This window comes from Zeus faber (genome assembly GCF_960531495.2).
Source record: "Zeus faber genome assembly, chromosome: 7".
NCBI classification, from domain to species: Eukaryota; Metazoa; Chordata; class Actinopteri; order Zeiformes; family Zeidae; genus Zeus; species Zeus faber.
The window spans coordinates 26,295,483-26,315,480 of record NC_137203.1 but is presented as its reverse complement, the minus strand read 5'-3'; the positions used below and the strand labels follow the sequence as shown (position 1 = coordinate 26,315,480).

The following is a 19,998-nucleotide window of genomic DNA, read 5'->3' as shown; positions in this document are numbered from 1 at the left end:
CACAATACCTTGTTTGCAAATGACTGTGACGTTTCTCTTGACACATTTTTCTGTGTTTGGCGGTCGGAGCTGCGGAAATGGAATGAGGCGACGGGGCAACATTCTGAGTAGGTCGACCCTTTAGAAGCCAAAGTTCAAGAGAGCTATCAACAAGTGATAGAAACGTGATGGAGGAGATCTGTATCGCATTGAAACTAATAGATTTGCCCATTGTTCCTGTACATGGTGGATATAACTAACTAATTCTTCCTGCGATCCTCATTTCACAGCAGAAACCACGCCAGCATACAAAAGCATGGCGGCTTCCACGTTTTTGTCGTCTGTGGCTGGAGGCACAAATTGGGAACCCAGGTGCTACAGGGAAAGTGTTCACACAACCAACCAACATTGCCCATGCAGTGCTGGGAAGCAAAACTTCATGGAAAGAGAAGTTGAAAATATATCAAATCTATCAAAATGCAGCCATAGGGAGTGCAAAGCAAGCTTTGTGAAATATCAACTGTGAGCCTATCGACAACCAGCGGCTGCGATAGATACCATTACCCGTACTGGTGTTCGGGTCCAGTGCCGCAAAGGTACAACAAAAGCCACAAAGTAAAGGAAATCTGAACACAAACATTTCACCAAGGCAACTCCTCACATACAAGCATGCTGACATTCTGCTTCAACAGAGGACAATGCAAGTTTGCTAAGCATTTCTTACAGCATTCCTCTTTTTGAGGTTTTCTTCTTTTTTTTTTTTTTTTTCCATTTTCTGATAAAAACTCTAGGAACAATGTGTGGTTAAATGAACTTGAACAAAGATAAACAATGTTGGAATATGACTTCTTTGTGTGTGTGTGTGTGTGTGTGTGTGTGTGTGTGTGTGTGTGTGTGTGTGTGTGTGTGTGTGTGTGAGAGTACAACACAGCATGGTATTGATTGTGTGTTTCCTTGACCACCAACCCAGCAAAGCAATCAGTTGTATTTGTCAGGGACCAATTTTGATGGACGGAAGCTATTCCTCTTCACGGCACTCCTGTCACAATTTATATTGAAGGGTTGTAAAAGTGGTATTCAAACAGCCACGGACGAGGCGCTGCTTCAGAAGATAAACATGGGGAGCGGAGACACTAGAAAAACATGAACTCTCTTTGTTCTGCCAAGAACGTGACATTTCTGCGTTAAAGGTCTTCTTAAGATGAGTAGCATTTAGGGTTATTGCGGTAACAATGGGGAAGGGTGACTTGAAAACAAGATGGAGATAATTCATTTGTTACACACATGCTTCACAAAACATATTTATGGAGACATTCCCTCTCCAACTGAAAACATTTAAGAAGGAGGCTGTGGTACTCCCTGAAGCCAATGAAGCCTCGATGTTGACTTGGAAGATTAGGTATCATTCACGTTTCCATAATGTTGTCTTTCAAGAATATACTCGATATTGAAGATAAAATATCTCTTCAATTGTCAAGCCTATATTCATAAGGGATGCCAAATGATGGACAGTGGGATGGGATTATTTCTAAGGTCAAGAAAATGCACATCATGGTCAATGCCAATGTCAATTTCATGGGGAATCACTGTATACACGACACTTTAGAAGAAACAAGTAGGACAATTATCAAGGCGTTATCCATCAATGAAATTACAAAAATATGCAGTGTCAGGTAGGGCTGGTTACCCAAAGGCTTCAGATGGTCATTTACAAACTGGGAATGTTGCCTATCCCTCAGACAATGGAGTGGAGTGGAATGGAGTGTCTGAATATTCCTGTGGACTTTAGGAAGAGGATGGAATAGAAAAGTACAATGTGGAGTAAACAGTAGAGTACTGGTTGTTGCAAAAAAAAATAAAAAAAATAAAAGCTGTATTCCCCTCTGCGTGCTCACTATCGGAGAAGTGGCTGTACCACTCTGGGATGTTTTTGTATTTTGTCAGAAATAACCATGGCTCCTTTATCTGCAGGCTGGATTACAAAAGATGAAGATAACACTGTTATTTACATCACTTTTCGTTATTCAAATCTCCGTTTCAATAGAGTGATGAGCGGCTAGATAGATAGAGCGTTCTTCAGGCCAGTGAATATATGTTTGGTTTAAAGGATGGAAGAGGCACTGTTGTCAAAATCACTGTTTAAAAAAAGCTGTTTTCAACCATTTCAAGATAAATACCGGTCCAAAAAAGTCAAAGAAAAGAATCGCCAACCCTTTGTTTTTGGAATGCTTTGTGCGAGGCCTCCGTACTCTGACTGGACAAGTTGATTATTTGGGCCTCGTGTAATGCATTTAGCCTTTCTGGCGCGTCTGGCCATCATCTTGTGTCAAGCCGGGTTCTGCCAGATGCGTTGTGGTCCTCTCAGCTGTTTCCCTTTTTAAAAGCTTTCTCATGGACCGAAGGGGGAGTGCTCATCTGGACGATGAAGGCTGAAAGGTCTTCCTCCTTCCTGCGGCAGAGTGGGGAGTGGCGGAAGGGAGGGGGCCGATGTGGTTCTCCCTCTTGCGTGGTAAAGTGTTGACTGGGTCCATTCTGTTTAATCCCTTTTGTCTTTGTCTGCTTCTTTCCTGAGGTAGGTTTGAGGAAAGTGTAAACTTGAATTCAACATCCAAAGCCTCTTTCTTTCAACCTCTATTTCGCCGTCACTGGCGTTGTCATTCTCGACTGAATAGTTTTGTGTAGGCTCTACCTTATCGTCTAGCTCCATCCTTGGGAGGCTTAGGTACAATGCCAGTCGGGTTTTAGAGGCAAAAAAAAAGGGATTAAGGTTGGACTGTACCTGTTAAGTTTGTGGAGGATGAAAAGAGCGTACACATCAAATGTAAAAAGAAAAGGGACACTCGTGAATCGCGGCAGTTGATAGAAAAAGGCAATTTACTGTGTCTAGATCCGTTTCACCTTCCTGTTCTCCTCCTCCCGAAAGCTTGCAGCCACGAGGATTCATATTTCAATTGATGAAATCTCAGTGCCACCTCTATCTAGGGTTTGATTTATATTACATCAAAATTGTTGTTAAACTCCAAACTATATTGATGTACGGCGGATGTGTCTTTTCCCTGAGGACCCCTCTCCTTGTTGTTGCCTATCTGCGGGGAGGATGATAAACGCGGAGGAGCGCCAGCGAAGGCCAGAAGAAGGCGGCAGCCTCATTTCCTTAGCCTCTGATACGGCAAAATGGGATCGCCAAGTCTCGGCAGTGTTCATTTGAAGGCAAAGGCTCTCAGCACAAAATTGTTGCTCTTTCCAATGCCCGTATTTATCTTCTGGATGGGTGTGAGGCGGTAGGGTGGGTGGATGCGGTGGGTTGGGGGGAGGGGGGTGGAAAAATGACAAGCCAAACGATTATCTCTCTGGAAGGAGCGCTCCTGCGATTGGAAAGTTGCTTTGGCGTTTCTCGCGCTGAGCGGGTTACGGGAGGTTAATGTGAAATTTCACAGTGAATACGAGCGTCGGCCAGCGGGAGAGAAAACGATAGGAGGATGAGGAGGAGGCAAGAAGGCGCGGTTTGGCTGAGGCGGGGCGTTGTAGGGATGCGGAGAAGGGGAGGGGGACCCCCAGACATGGGGGTGCGATGGGAATATGTCTTAATCTGGCACTCTGTTTCTGTCAAAGCTTGTTCCAGGTCAATTTATGAGCGCTGGCCGGTGAGCTCAGTCCCATTACAAACAGATGAGTCGATCGCTCATCCTGTTACGGCCTTACAAGGCTTCGGCGCGCCCGCAGACAGGTACAAATTTAAGGTTGAGCGATGCCCTAAATTGGATCCAGTAACTAGGGCAATGGAACTACAATATCACTTTACAATCTCGACACTGACATCCGGACCGAAAGACCAGGGCTCAACCAGCGGCGACGGGGGAGAGCCTCGCCCCCTCTGACTTTCGCAAGACATTACGATGGTAATATCCATTAAACGCAGGCGGCCAGCCTGAAGGATACCGTATTTCCTCAAATAGAAGGTCTTTATTTACCTCAACTGCAGACTGCAAGCCTTTATTGAAGGCAGGCTTATATTAGAGGCAGGCTCCGTATCTAATTCCCTCTGTTTATTAAGTATATTTGATCATATTTTAGTACGATTTTTAAATACAACTTTTGGGCGTCTGGATGCCCTGCTATGCAAACACATGTATGGTGAAAAAAGAGAGAGCTTGTAGCTGCTCTAAAAGTCGCACTTGTGGTGGTAGCCGGCGGGGGAATGACAGTTTTCCAAGTTTCCCCTGAACGCAGCACTTCCTGCCTCAGAGCACTGGAGAAAGAGAGCGCTCAGAGCAGGGCATTTGCACCAAGAAGCGATCTGCTCCAGGAGCAGCAGGAAACAGAGTAAATAAAATACATCGACACCAAAAACACTGTTTCACCGTCTTTGTTTGGAGAAAAGATCGCTCCCATGGAGTTTTTCCATGGTATGTATTTGAGGCAGGCGTTTAATTGTTTGTTGACCCCCCCCACTGCCCCCGGCATTTATTAGAGGCCCGGTTTTTATTTGACTATCGGTTTACATTGGAGGAAATACGGTTACTAAACCCAAATTAAACATACATCATTCTGTTTTGCACAGTTGTCTTCTCACCGCGCCGCCGCAGCGACGTTTGAATAAAAACAAATGTGCTCGGAAACTCTCCCCCCTTCCCCCTCCCCTCTCCTCCAGCTCACTGCCAGGATTTGTCATTGCGTTTGTAGACCAGGCCAAGCTGATTGGGAGAGAAAGTGGGAAAAAGCCGCGCGAGGGAACAATAGATCAGCCGCTGGGAGGCGGAAGGCGTGGGGAGGGACGGGAATGATACAGCGGAGTGGTTATCAATCACTGCGCTCGCATTTACTCTTACGAATGAGAGAAGCAGCAGGGCTTAAAGTATAGATAGGCCCTACGCAGCACACTCCATCATAAACACACTCTTTCGGCTTTACATTTCCCTTTTCCTCTGTACATGCACGGCATGAAAATGATCGATGACTTGCCTTACGCTCTTCGACGGTTTCCGTTCTCGTAAAATAAATAAATAAATAATGCAGTAAACAAGTATTTGTTTTTCGTTCACTATTTACTTCCTAAACGCTCAGCCAATGCTGTTATCCAGAGTGACTTACAGGCGGAGGCTTAAATTCCCCCCGTAGATCAACAATAAATCCAAGCCACGGCGAGGGGGATGAGGGACCAACAAGGAGGCTGAGGGATATTCTGAACGGTCCTATAAATAAAGATGGAGGAGATGAGGAAAGAGGTGCTTAGCAAAGAACATTAAAGAAAGGGAAATAACAACAACGACGACGATGACAGTGAGTTTATACATTGTCGCGGAAGCCCAAATTGTAACGCGGTAACGTATTTCACCACACAGAAATATTTACCGTCCCTTATCTCACAAGCGAATAGGATGACATCTGTTGTTTCCGCCTGCAATAATTGAGAGTTTCTGTCGAACCACTTCTCATAGTTTGGAGGGTGAGAATCTGCTATCGTGGGCCAGCTACAGGCTCGCGCACGCGTGGGAACACGCACGCACTTATATTCACACAAACACACACTCACGCGCACGCACACATACACAAAGACACACACACACATACGCACACTCACACGCACACACACCACATAGACACACAACTATGCGTACACTCACAGAGACATGCACCAAAACGCAAAACAAACACTAGGGCAACCGCATGGCACATACACTCGCATTACAGCAGAAACCCTCTCACACGCCCACACACGCACACACCTGTGCTCATGGAGGAAGCGGGGGCTTTAAGACACATGGGTTCCGACAGCCAGCGAGGAGGAGAGTGTTACTTGGGCGTCACGCTGGGCTCCATCTGCTGCTTATCCGTCCCACAGGCATGAGCTCGCCATGGCTGCTGCGCCGGAGGCCGCTGACTTAAGCCGACACCACTGTGACCTGGCGCCATCATGGTCCCACGCACCCGGTATACACACCGGCAGGGTTCAGCCGGGGTGGGGAGAGGGGTCTGTGAAAGACGATAGGCAATGGGGGGAGCGCGGGCTCATGTTACATTTACTTCGAAGGTTGTCCAGCCATTTGGCTATAGCCTGACATTGAAAAATAATCTGTTTTAGAATATTAATTGCATGGGGGGCTATACTATCCCAGTTGCATCCTTTTTACTGCACACTGGTCTTTGAGGTTTTGAGAGCTTTGGCAGAATTTGCCAAACGGAAAAAAAAACCCTGTGGATTTGTAGTCACTAGATCATGTCAACTTGGAAATCGAATGCAGGGCAAAAGTACAAACCCTACATTTAAAGCCAAAAATATGCTGTTAATAATTAAACCACACAAATGATGATTTTGTGGCTCATTATCTCCACATTAGCATCTCCATTCAACACTGTTGAGTGGGGTTATGGCTAAAATGTGAGAGGAGACAGAGCCGGCGCCTGGTGGAGGGGTCGCCAGCCTCTCGCGTTTTCCAGCCAAATTGGGACGGTGTGATTCACGAGACGCCGGTCATGTGTTCTCACAGTTGCCATAGGAATAAGCTCGGCACCGCTGTGAAGCCAACTCTGTCATTTCCCCTAATTCAAAGAAACAGTATTACTCCGAAATAGGATTTTTTTTTTTAAAAGGAGAGAATTCTGCTGAGAATTAAGCCCATGCCAAAAAGATGCTGAAACTAAGATTACTGACTGACAAGCGCAAAACTGATTGGATTCTGACACTTTGCACGCTTTTGTATTCGGGCATAGGACGCCTTCATGCACATGTGTTTCTGTATGTGTGTGTGTAGAGAGAGAGAGAGAGAGAGAGAGAGAGAGAGAGAGAGAGAGAGAGCAAGGCAAAGTAAACGTGTATTAATTTGTATAGTGTAGCGTGCAATTCATTCCATTAACTGGGTCATTGCAAATGGCAACATGAAATCGGATTCCAATCACTGCTCCCGCAAAGCCGTTACCAATGCGTCCTTACGGGAGAGAAAGTGAAGAGAGGAAGGAGCCGACAGAAACAGATGGATAGAGGGATAGAGAGGGCAATGGCAGGAAAGGGAGGGAGAGAGAGGGCCCTCTAATCAGAGGCAGCAGAGTGTTGTCATTTGGAAGCAGATTTTCTCCTTGAGCCCCTGGGCTGCGGAGGAGACCTGTGGTGGTGGTGTTCTCCACGTGTCTGATGCTTCATACCTCTGTGGAGCCTTCAAGCTCCAGGAGCGAGGACACACGGAGCAGCAGCAGCTCATACATGCACATACACACCATGAACACAACTTTAAGGGGCAATTCCACTCTAGGTCTCTTAAAAGATGCTTTCACACATGAACTCTGGACATTGTCCGGTGTTGCCCTTTCACTCATGTAGCACCCAACCGGAGATTGTCCGTGTCAGACGCGTTTACACTACCTGGAAATACTCGCTTTGGTCCATATGAGGGGCGGAGCCTAGGTAGAGCGTGCAGGAGGCAGGACGTGGCGTGATGACGGTGCGGAGTTTAAGCACACCCAAGAGGGCACGAGGGACGAGGCGACCAACTTTTCTTCTTTGGCATTGATACTCCTTGTATTTGGGCTTAATACAAACAAAAGAGTTTAAAGTAATACTGTATAAAGGAAAGCAGAAAGGAGTACGAAGCAGCTACGCGCCGCACAACAGTGAATAACTGGCAATGATAGAGATATCATCAACACACGGCACGCCCACCCTCCCCTGTGAATTATTGCCTACAGCCCACTCACTTACTGTTCTTACACATCTAATTAATTCAGCAAAGTTTGCCGCGTATCGTCTCTCAGAGTTTTCGAGCCACATGCACATGAAATACATCAAAATTAGCGTTTCGGTTGGTCGCGTGCTACTACTTTGTGGAAGCATTCCACTGACGGTTTTCTCCTAAATCAAGTTTAGTGCCGAAATTTTTGCAAAGCTGAGTGTGAGCCCCCCCACAAATACACATCCATACAAATGATACATCAAAACTAATAATGTTTTGTCCACCCACAAAGAAAAAGTCTTGCAGCTAGAGTAGCTTGTATAGTTTTGATATGAGCATTTGTTCGCATGTAGGTGTGTCCCATACACACAAAAACGCTTAATTACCACACTGTGGCTGAAGCAAATTCCCGCCCAAAAAATGTTTTGTATCGCTGTTACAATCTAAATTCTGACCCAAAATGGACAAATTCTACATCACAAGGATGTAGTGCCTGTTCATGAATTTCTTCTGATGCTGGCAATGTAAAAATCTGCTGTGCCATGTCTACTTTTTGAGATATGTGTCAAAGTAACGAGGCGTGTCCTCCATTGAAAAGACATGAAGGATCGGTTGGTCTTTCTGCGTTTCTCCGCGTCTGTTCCAACCGACACTGCGTGGGTGTAAGTGCTGATTGGCACCGTTGCTATAGTAACACCCAGAGGGGAGGGGCCGGCAGCGGGCGGAGAAGGTGGGAGCTCAGAGGCAAACACAAAGGTGGGGGCCAATTTCCTAAATTCTTTCTCAGTTTGGACAAATGATACAAAAAATGATTATTCTACTTCTTAATTATTTTTATAATAATAACATGGTTCTAATAATAATAATAAGAAGAAGAAGAAGAAGAAAAGAAGAAGAAGAAGAAGAAGAAGAAGAAGACTATTATTATTATTATTATTATTATTATTATTATTATTATTATTATTATTATTATTATTATTATTAATAATAATAATAATAATAATAATAATAATAACATATATACATTTTTTCATTTATTGATATGAGTGGTTGTTAAAAGGACCTTTGGGTTGGATGGATGATCCTTTGGGGTCAATGTGCTTGGTGACTGACAGGTGTGGACAGGAGGAAGAACCTCCACACTGCACTGTTTTGAATTCATTATTGATTATTTGTAATGTTCATTGTGTAAAAGTGCTTTTGTATTGCGCGTTAAAAAAAATATATGTGATGTTTTTCCTCTCTTTGTTGTGACTTTATGTGTTCTTCCAACCCAGTCTCACGCTTTTTCATGCCCATACAGTAGTCACAAAAATTTATGCATTGAATCGTGTCCCGGAGTGTGATTTTCCCTTTTTTTTCTGCTATACATAATGAAATTTAAACCAACTCAATTGAACGGGGGGATTTTCTTCGATTTAAAAGGGGTGGTGGTGGGGCGGGGGGGGGGGGGGGGGGGGGGGCTGGGAATGAATGTATTAAAATTTTAAATGCATTTTTGTTCTGACGAGCACAAAATAAAAGTGGGATACTGGGATACATATTCTCTATTGAATGGTCTATTCAATTCAAGGTTAGGCGAGAAAAGGGATATAGGGCCCTACCTTCATACCCATGAATTTTATTCATACTGAGAGTATTCATATTTTTGGTTGATTTTGTATTCTAAATCGGATATGAAATGATCGAATGATACACGGATATTCCTGTCTATTTCACGCGCCAACTTCTGCAGTGGTAAAGGGGTATCAGAGAAATGGCGTTTTTTTTAAGTTTCTCCTCCAGACAGCCCGCGACGGTTCCCGCCTCGTGTGCCGGTTTATCCTGTGTTTTTATTTTAGATCGATTTATTTTCATCTGTTTCCTACTTGTACGAAACAAACCACAACTGAGTTAAGGGACTGTCCCGTCCCACACAAAAACCTGTGTGTCGCAACTGGCCATAACCAACTGTTCTAACCCTAACCCTTGCAAGTCTCCCTATTGCTTTCCGTTGCTATGGGACTTAATTTAGTTTAGTTTTTGTGTAAATACTTGTAAATATTTGTAAATAATAGATTTATTTTTTGCATTTCTATAATTGGCAGACAGCATTTGCAGCCTTACATTATGTTCTATGTGATCCAGCCGATTGGAATTTTGCACGATCGCCAACATACTGTACTTTGTTGATTTAATAAGTAATGCCTTTCTTGACACCTAGTGTAACATGTGGTGTGTTGCAGCTGGATTTCAATGAGGAAAAAAAAACATGTATTTCCTTCAACTCTTGAAACATGTGCTTTTTATTGCTCCCAACCCCCATAACAGTGCTATGCAGCAGCCACAGTCACAGTATACCCAAGGCTGACAGCTGCAGCTTAGCCATCATCAAATGGAAGTAGGCCTTCAAATGAAATCTCTTTAAGAATGTTCTTTTTTTGACTTCTTTGTGCAGTGAGAACGCTTGACACATGGGGGACGAGGCAAGACGACGCGTTAAGATAACGATGACTGAGTGTGAACTTTTTTTCCTGAAGGACAAAATTCCAGTCACTCTTCTACTACTGCGGGTGCAAATGAGTATCAAGGAGCGAATATCTGAAGCTGAATAACAGAACACACTTTTTTTCCCTCTTGTCAGGTGTAAGCAGCTGACATACCCGGAGGACCTGCCGCAGATCTCGGTGGTCTTCATCTTTGTGAACGAGGCGCTGTCTGTCATCCTGCGCTCTGTGCACAGTGTGGTCAACCACACCCCGGCGCATCTCCTCAAGGAGATCATTCTGGTGGACGACAACAGTGACAGCGGTAAGCTGCCTCCGGGGAAAAGATATGGTTACACCCCATTGGAAAAAAACACACTTTTATTAGACCTTTCACTTACCTTGGCCGTTAACCTAAACATTAGGTTAGAAGTGTCATCTTTGCTTTTCGGTTGTTCTGTGTTGGAATTGCATATTGGCTGTAACACTTAGGTTATAGAGGGATTCGTAGTTTCATATTTTGAGATCTTAAAGGTATACTTGGCAATTTACACAATCCATCACAGTTCATCTTCCATGGCAGAATGAAGAATGAGCTGTAATCAGATAAGGACTCAGTGTGATGTGTTCTTGTGTTTCTGCATATGTGTGAGATATCATAAATCAGCATGAAGGTGGCGTGCATGCGTGTGTGTGTGTGTTTGTGTGGTGTGATGGCATGACAGAGGGTTGAGTCTCGATGGGATGAAAAATCGCTGAGAGGGCCCTCTAAAAATAGTGGAATCAAAATGGAAGGACTGTAGCGGGTTTGTCTCGTCCTTCAGTTTAGCACTAAAAAAAAACTTGTGTGTGTCTCTGTACCGATGTGGACGTCTATTTTCGCCGGCTTCCACACCAGCGTGGGCACGCCCGTGGCGGCTGACGTGCTCGGCTCAGTGTCCCAGTAGCCTGTGTGTTGTGAGCGGGAGGGACAGTGAACTAGATTCCAGTTGACACTTGGCCCTCCATCACTTGGCAGGGACCGGCGGCCCCAGCCTCCCTCAAGCTGGCAGAGGAAAAGGGCGCATGAATAAAACACTGAAAGGGGAACAACAACAAGCGAGAGTCAACACTGGCACGTCTACGCTACCCACCCAGGCTTTCAAATAGGTGGGCATTTAAAAGCTGATGAACAGCCAAGATACAAGATGGCGGCTGACCCCTCCCCTAACCTGGACCCGCCTTGTGGTCCATCTACCACCGCGACCCGGTTGTCCCTGTGCATCCCAACCGCGACCGACTCTTGACATTTGTGCAGATGCGGCAGCTGTTACTCTCTGTTCCGCTCCGACATTGAGTAATTAAAATGCGTTTCAGACTGTTTGACCTTTTCAAACGCTGGGTACGCCTGTCCCCTCTCATTTCAAACAAGGGTCAGCGAGAGCCGGACTCACTCCTAGGAGTCACGCGCAGGAAGCGCTTTCTGCCCTTTGCCTCCATGAGATCAAGCCCTATCAGGAGCTAAGATGACTGGTGACATTTATTGGCATAGGGGTAAAGTAAATGACCACTCACTTTCAATAGAGAGGTATTTGTTTTGATGTTTACTTGAGCAACCCCATTTTTGGGGAAGTAACTTTTACACCACTATATTTCAAAGCAAATATATCCTTATAATTTTAATGGAAGTGCTTTTTTTTATAGGTGATGAAATTGGTTGAAAAGAAAACATTCACTATTTGCAGTAATATGTTTATTGTGTTTATTTCATTCCGAACACGGTCAACAGAAACTAACATCGAGAAAATTATTACACTGATGTAGTAAATGAAACAGAGAAGGGTAGAGAACATAAAATAAACAGAGTTCATGATAAATTATCATAATTTTAATTGGCCATACAACTGGTTGAGATAAAGTACTAAAAGAGCATGGCAGATGAAACCGACTGAGATCAGTAGTATACAGAAAAGTAGAGAAGAAAAATACTTAAAATAAATAAATAAAATGGCTATAACAATGGCTTGCTTTGTCAAATAGGAACATTAGTCTTTTCTCACGTTCCAGAGCAGAGGTCAACGAACTCAGAGTCTCAGATTTGGCAGTAGATCTTTCCAACAGACTAATGTCATGGAGGGTTAACACCCACTCTGGTCAGTGAAATGTTAGTTTGGTCTCCACTTGTCAAGTGCAATTATTAGGCAAGCCACGCATAGCCTAAATCCCTGGGCCAAACCAGAAGCGACACGTCAGAGACACGTCAGCAAAACGAAAGCGGCGCATCATTTGGCGATCCGTGTCCAACTTCATTCCGTCTACGACGCACTCGCGTCAAGCAGAATTCTCGAGATGTGGAACTTCATATTGTTAAATTTCTCAAATTTCAATGGGTAAGCTAATCTTTGCTTTCGTTTTCAACATTTTACTTTTCATTTTATTCGCATTTGGAGTCTGCTAATTTCTCAGCGTAGTTGCATTAACCTGTTATTAAGCATCCATTGTTTTTATTTTTTCACAGCAGCTTCTGGCTTAAATACAACATAGAAGTTTAATTTGTTGTGTATTAGTTTGTTAATTTAACTCAGTAATTAACATACAAACATACATATACAGTACGTAGTTAGTATGTCATTTCACTACATATATGTATGCTAGTATGTATATGTACAATATGTGACAAATAAACATGTTGAAATCTTGGAGCCGCCCAGGGGGAGAGGCACTAGGCGGAGGATACTCACCAGCCCCCGGCTCGGAGCCACTAGTTTGGAGTTTGTAGTGGTCAATGAGAAGGTGGCCTAAATGCAACTTTGGGTCGCAGGGAGGAGTGCTCTGACTTACAGCAGTTCTGAGTTGACCACCTTCTTGGAGTCCGGGGGGGTGGGGTATTGGAAAACACTCCACCTGGTGACTCCATAGTTCTACTGGGGGACTTTAACACCCATGTGGAGCAATGATGGAGAGACCTGGAGGGGTGTGATCGGAAGACACGGCCAGCCTGATCTCAACCCGAGCAGTAGTTTGTTATTGAACTCCTGTGCTAGCCATGGACTGTCCATAACAAACACCATGCTCGAAAACAAGGGAGCTTATAAGTGTACTTGGTCCCAGAGCACATTGGGCCAAAGGTGGATGATCGACATTGTAGTCGTATCATCTGACCTGAGGCCGTATGTTCTGGACAGTGAGGTGACGAGAGGAGCAGAGATGTCTACCTATCACCGCCTGGTAGCGAGTTGGATCAGAACACTACCGGACAGACATGGGATGCCCAAACGGGTAGTGAGGGCTAGCTGGGAATGACTGGTAGAGAACTCTGTCCGGAGTGATCTCACCTCCTACCTCCGGAGGACCTTCTGCCTCATCCCGAAGGAGGGTGCGAATGGACCCTGTTCAAAGCTGCCATCGTTGAAGCAGCTGTTAAGAGCTGTGGTCAGAAGGTGGTCAGTGATTGTTATGGTGGCAACCCAAGGACCCGCTGTTAGACACCAGCGGTGAGGTAGGCGGTCAAGCTTAAAAAGGAGTCATCCTTCCAGACTTGGTTAGCATGGAGGACTCGCGTTTTGGTAGACAGGTACCGGCAGGCCAGAAGGACTGCGGCTGCAGTGGTTGTGGAAGTGAAAGCTCGGGTGTGGGAGGAGTTCGGAGAGACCATGGAGAAGGACTTTCCGCTGGCCTCAAAGAGGTTCTGGCATACCATCCAGCTGCTCAGGAGGTGAAAGCAGGACACCGCTCAAGCTGTAATCAGCAAGGGTGGGAAGTGCTGACCTCGACTGAGGATATTGGCGGGAGGTGGAAGGAACACCTTGAGGAATTCCTAAACCCGACTGATGAACCCTCCCAGGAGGAGGCAGGCCCGGAGTGTTCTGATGGATCAGCACCCATCTCCCTGGTGGAAGTCACTGAGGTAGTCAGGAAGCTACGCAGTGGCAAAACGCCTGGAGTGGATGAGAAATGCACGGAAGTACTTAAAGCCCTGGCTGTTGGGAGGCTGTCATGGCTGACGCGCCTTTTTAATGTGGCGTGGATTTCAGGAACAGTGCCAGGAAATTGGCCAACAGGTCCCCTTTTTAAAAAGGGGGACCAGAGGGTATGTTCCAACAACTGAGGAGTCATTCTGCTCAGCCTCCCTGGGAAAGCCTACAGTATGCCAAGTTACTGGAAAGAAGGATCCGGCTGACGGTCGAACCTCGGATACAGGAGGAACAATGCAGATTTCGTCCTGGCCGTGGAACAATGGACCAAATCTTTACCCTTGTCTCCTGTTCTGTATGTGATTTTCATTGACAGGATATCAAGGCGTAGCCGAGGGCTGGAGTGTATCCAGTTTGGGGGGTTGAGGGTGACATCTCTGCTTTTTGCAGATGAAGTTGTCTTCTTTGCCTCATCAGACTGTGATCTCCAGCATTCACTAGAAGGGCTGAGCGTGACATGGTGGGGATGAAATCTGAGGCCATGGTCCTCTCCCGGAAAAAGGTGGTTTGTCCCCTCTGGGTGGGGAGAGAGCAGCTGACCCAAGTGGAGTATTTTAGGTATCTCGTGAGATTGACGGATGGATGGGTGCAGCATCTGCAGTAATGCAGGCACTGTAGTTCGCGTCAGGGTGAAGACAGAGCTGAGCCGAGAGCAAAGCTCTCAATTTGGTCATGAGCTTTGAGTCATGACTGAACGAATAAGGTCCCAGATACAGACGGCGGCAATGAGGTTCCACCGCAGGGTGGCAGGGCTCAGCCTTAGAAATCGGCATCGAGAACTAGGAGGAGACCCCGCGGCCGACCCAGGAGCTGCTGGAAGAATTTTATCTCCCAGTTGGCATGGGAACACCTCGGAATTCCCCAGGAAGCGCTGCAGGAAGTTGCTCGGGAAAAGGATATCTGGGCCCCCCTGTTAAGCCTGTTGCCTCCATGACTCGGACCCGGATAAGCAGCATGAAAATGGATAAATGGATGGATGAAGAGAAATCAGGTGAATGGTCTTCTTGACTGGGACTGACCTTAAAAGGGGGAAGAGTTGGTAGATTTATATTGTTCAAACTCTGGTGACCCCTGGTTGCTACTTGCTGTCGGGAGAGCTCTGCTCCCAAACAAAGCAAATTAAAACAGTGTTTTTTTATTGGAGATGATTTTAATTTACCCCATCTCCTACTACTGCATAGCAGATCCCAGATCACTTCTTGGGGCAACTGCCCCACTTTGAGCGCTCTCACTCTCCAGCGCTCCAAGCAAGAAGTGCTGCGTTCAATCAAACTATAATTCCCCCATCGGCTACAACCACGAGTGTGACGTTTAGGGTAGCTGCTAACTCTCTGTTATTTCACTATACATGTGTTTGTATGGAAAGTTTGATTTAAAATTAATACTAAAATATGATCTAATATATTTGTTAAACAGAAGGAATTAGATATGAAAGTCTGTCTCTAATATAAGCCCTCTGCAGTTGAGGTAAATAAAGGCCCTGGTCACTGCATGCGGAAATACGGAAATTAGTAATATAATCTTTAATGTAATCTACCATTGCTTTCTCTATAACTGTATAGGACAGTTACATGGTTTTCTAATTTAAGAGATAGAGGTGTAACATCTAAGCCCTAAAATTCTGTGGATGTAATTTAACCCATATGGTAAATAATCTATGCATTTTCACACACACATACTGTACCTTAAGTACGCTATAATTACACTATAGAACAACCATAGAAGTAGATCTATACGGATGCGTTGTTATATTATATTTATTCTTCAACCCAAAAGTGCTTTTGCAGTTTCTTGTCGAGAGAATACTTTGGCATCATTGTTCCCTACTCATTAATTCCCTGAAAAATGTGGAACAAACCACACAGAACTCAATCCCACTAAATTCACAATCTAATGATTGATACGGTGAAAATAGGGTATAAGCCCAAGCCCCTGAACACTGCTTGTACAATAAATTTCAAATGAGCTAAATTACTGTAAGCATTGCACACAATGAATTTAATTTAAAAAGCTAGCCATGCACTTTGCTCATTAACATTACTGATGACATTTGTGATGACATAACGTGCACAAGAAATTGTGCTGTTGGCATTTGCGGAATCGGGGTTGGACTAATATATTCGCTATAGCACCAAAGGAGGATGGAATCTCCCATAGACAAAAAATGGGACGAAGCACGATACACACTATACTTCGCTCTCTGCCATATACATTCACATATGCATTTGTTAAGTATGTAGTCACTGTTGTTTAGAGAAAGCTTGAAGTGGCTGTTTTGGAGGTGAGGCGGTGAGGTGTGGAGCCCACTGCACAGTTCACGTAACCAAAGCAACGGTGCGGCTCAGTCATAGGGGGAAAAAAGCGGAGGTGAAGCAGCTTACAGGGACTACGGTAGTTCATGTGGCAATGATTCAAATTGAGAACATCAATCGCACCCGACCTGTGCTCAATTTCAAATGTGCCAGTGTTACTGCATGTATAAATTCTCGAGCAGGCCGTCCTCTCGATATAGGTCAGACCTGGAAACTCTGCTGTCCTGATGGGCCACCTTGGCTTGGCACAGATAAGTTCTTCAACGCAAAGTGAAAAATCCAGTGCCAGGACGGTTGCCAGCACTTTTTCCCACATTGCGGCGGGCTTTTAAGACAGCGAATTTGACTCTGTTTATTGCACTGACATGTCAGTCTGACATGGGGATGATTGCACAAGCATCTCATCATGGTGTGAAAAGGGAACGGCATCAAGAAGGTAATTTCAATGTGATAATGCAATCAATTTCTGAGATCATCTGAGATGAAAATTGGTATCACACTACTCTACTGAACAATAAAAAGAAAGGCCAGGCTCATGTGTGTTTTGTGAATTAAATCTTTGTCTTTCAAAAGGCTTGATTAATACTGTAACATGATTTCTTTCATAAGATGAAATGTTTCAGCCCTATATAGAAAGCACAGCAATACACACAATACAACTGAGAGGGGTTTCTAAATCTGACAATATGCCGCTAGGATGTGTTTAACGTCAGTGCAATGGCATTTGTAGTTTGGCCAACAATGGCAAATATCATGTATAACCTCTTCCACCATCACAGCTTTGAAAGAGTTGACCTTTTTTCCGCTCAATGTTCTCTTGTTACTGCTTACAACTAACTCTATTTCTCAGTGGCATTTGAAGATGATGCAATACATGGCTGTTATGCTGTAAGTTAAGCCATCATTTGCTTCTGAACGGCTATTCCTTGTCTTGAGGCTCATAATCACACACCATGTAGGATGTGAGATCCAGATTTTTGCTGCATGTCAGTACAGTCTTTCAGCATTCAATACCTTTCTAACCATCTATCTTTAACACAGAAGTCCCAATAGTCCCAATGCTATTTTGCCTGAGGAACTCACAGGGTTCTCTGTACGATGTGCGTTCATTTTATTATTCACAGGATGATGGATAGTTATTTATTCTCTGCTGCGTTACACCACCGGTGCGTTAAAATGTATTCTTTGGTCTATAACTCTCCTGCAATGGAATGAGTCCAACTTTCTATTTGCCAGTGTAGAGGCCCATCACTTTTCTGCTTTGCGGCGAAGCCCAGCAATTATTATACTCTAATGGCTTTCATCATATTTTAGCAGCCGGGTAGCCTGGTGATTAGCAAAAAATAAATTCCAGAGGTGCGATCCCTGCAAAGGCCATTGTGAAAATGGAATATTTGAAAAATCAAATTCCTAATTAAGCTACACAAATTTGCACTCTGCTTTAGTTATTCTGAGATTTTTCACGGGCGTGCTGAGTTTGCATAGGCGATAGGACAGCTGCCACTGCCGCGCCTTCTAAGTAGAAAAGACACATTTAATGACCGAGCTCCAATGACAACTCACCGGTTGCCTGAATTGTGTGAAACTCCCGTCCAGATTCCTTCAAGGGTCGCTGCTTTCATATTCTCAATCCTTTCTTTTTTTTTTGAGTGGATGGGGGGGGCACAGGTGCAAGCTCCGTGCGAAGATTTTTCAGACAGAAAAAGAGTACTCACACTCCTTTCTTGGCACAGCGTGTCTACTTTCACCATGACAGGGATTAGAAAACAGCTTTTTTTTTTTTTTTTCCAGTGTCTGATGTATGTTGTGAGCCCCAGTCAGGAGGCAGGTTGGGATGCTGCACAGAAGCCTCATGCCACAAGCGTCCTTATTAATCTCTCCCATGGAAAAGTGGAGCACTCAGCGGTAACCTAGAGGAGAAGCTCAAACAGCCATCCATCCTCCCAACAAAACATAGAGAGCAATTTGCGGAGCTCACAGTTTGGTGATGACAGCAGCCGTCATCTGACTCAAAGAACACTCACAACACTCACATAATCTATCTGAAATAAAGTCATCAGTTTTGGAGTGCACTTCATAGTCTGATAATAAAAAAACGGACAATTGTATATTGTCCTTGAGGCCCTCACTTGAGATTGTGTCAAGTGCTCTTGTGTAAACTTCTCAGCAGATAAAGGCATAAAACGCCACTTTCCATTTTATTTTTTTATGTGATTTGATTCATTTTGACAGCTATAAAAAAAAAGAAACAGACTAAGCATTTGAGATTCCAGCAAAGGGTGTTATAATACAGTAAACTCAGAGGCTGGAGTTCATTGTGACTCCTGCAATAAAAATGTTGCAAAAACCAGATCAATAATGCGGGCTGAACATTCAATATATTGTAGCCTCACTCCGACGTAAATTCTCTCTCTCTCTCTCCTCTCTCTCTTTCATTTTTTTTTTTCTCTCGCAGTGGAGCTGAAGTTCAACCTGGACCAGTACGTGAACAAGCGCTACCCGGGCCTGGTGAAGATCGTGAGGAACAGCAAGCGGGAGGGCCTGATCCGCGCCCGGATACACGGCTGGAACGCTGCCACGGCCGCCATCGTGGGCTTCTTTGATGCCCACGTCGAGTTCAACGCCGGCTGGTAAGGAAAAGGTCACGTCCGGTACAACAAGGCTTCCGACCTTCACGGCCCTCCCTCACATAGGCATTTGACTTTGGAGTTTTCCTTTTATGTCCTTTTGCAACGCAGCGGCTGTCATCCTGTGTTATTAGCCGTGAAATATGCCGGTGAGTGTTCCCTGAGCGTTTTGACATCGTGCCAGGCCGGGCACTGACTCTAAGCTCCAGCAATTCTAAATGAGGCGGCAGTTTTCAGCGGAACGACCCCTTATTAAGATATAAGGGTTTAACCTTAATAAGCCTCCGATCACGCATCTCTCCCTCTCCAAACGGCAAGTAAAGACATTTGGCACGGGCTGTATAAGAACACGTCTGGGTTTAAGCGGTGCTGTGCTACCCTGCCAGGCAATACGCATATGCATTGTCATAAAGTAGATACAGTTGAGGACAGAGATAACTAAAGAAAGAGCAGAACCCAAATATTGTCTTTTTTTTCTCCCAGCATTTCTTTTTGCGTTACGAAATGACTTGAGGGGGTCTCAGTCCAATGTCTGACGGCCACTTAGGTTTACCACCAAACAAGTCACTCTTACTCCTTGTAATTGGCAGCTAATTTGAGCCTGTCATTCTGTCAGCGTCTGAAGATTGAGTGCGGCTGCCCGGGAGGCAGGATCGAGGGGAGGGGAGAGGGGAGTAGAGAGGAGGTGGGGGGGGGAGAAGGTGCAGTGAGATGTGTAGGATGTGAATTGTCTACGGCCGCCGCAGTGGCTCGGGGTGCTCGGTATACACCGCCATGACAACGTTACGTTAGCCAATGTGGCAGGCCTTGCGCGGAAACAGAGGAGAAACAATTATTCAAACTGTTTCAGCTGCTAAAAGGGAACATCTGGCTGGGGCCACTTTCAAAATCAGACAACTTGAAAGATCCTTCTCACGATATATTTAAATCATCCACAAGTGAACACGAGAGGAGTACGCATGAAACGTCTTTTTCTCTCTTCCTTAAATCGTCCCGAA

The 19,998-nt window shown here is 44.9% G+C and overlaps 1 protein-coding gene across 1 annotated transcript in view; it reads left to right on the top strand.

Annotated features, from left to right (window-relative positions):
- galnt9 (polypeptide N-acetylgalactosaminyltransferase 9) overlaps positions 1 to 19,998 on the top strand; it is a gene marked incomplete at both ends in the record, with an annotated part of 71,102 nt that overhangs the window by 8,991 nt on the left and 42,113 nt on the right. Inside the window, 2 exons of the mRNA XM_080004645.1 lie at positions 10,267 to 10,433; positions 18,829 to 19,003. Coding sequence (XP_079860771.1) covers positions 10,267 to 10,433; positions 18,829 to 19,003 — 342 coding nt within the window. The remainder of the gene's footprint in view (positions 1 to 10,266; positions 10,434 to 18,828; positions 19,004 to 19,998) is intronic.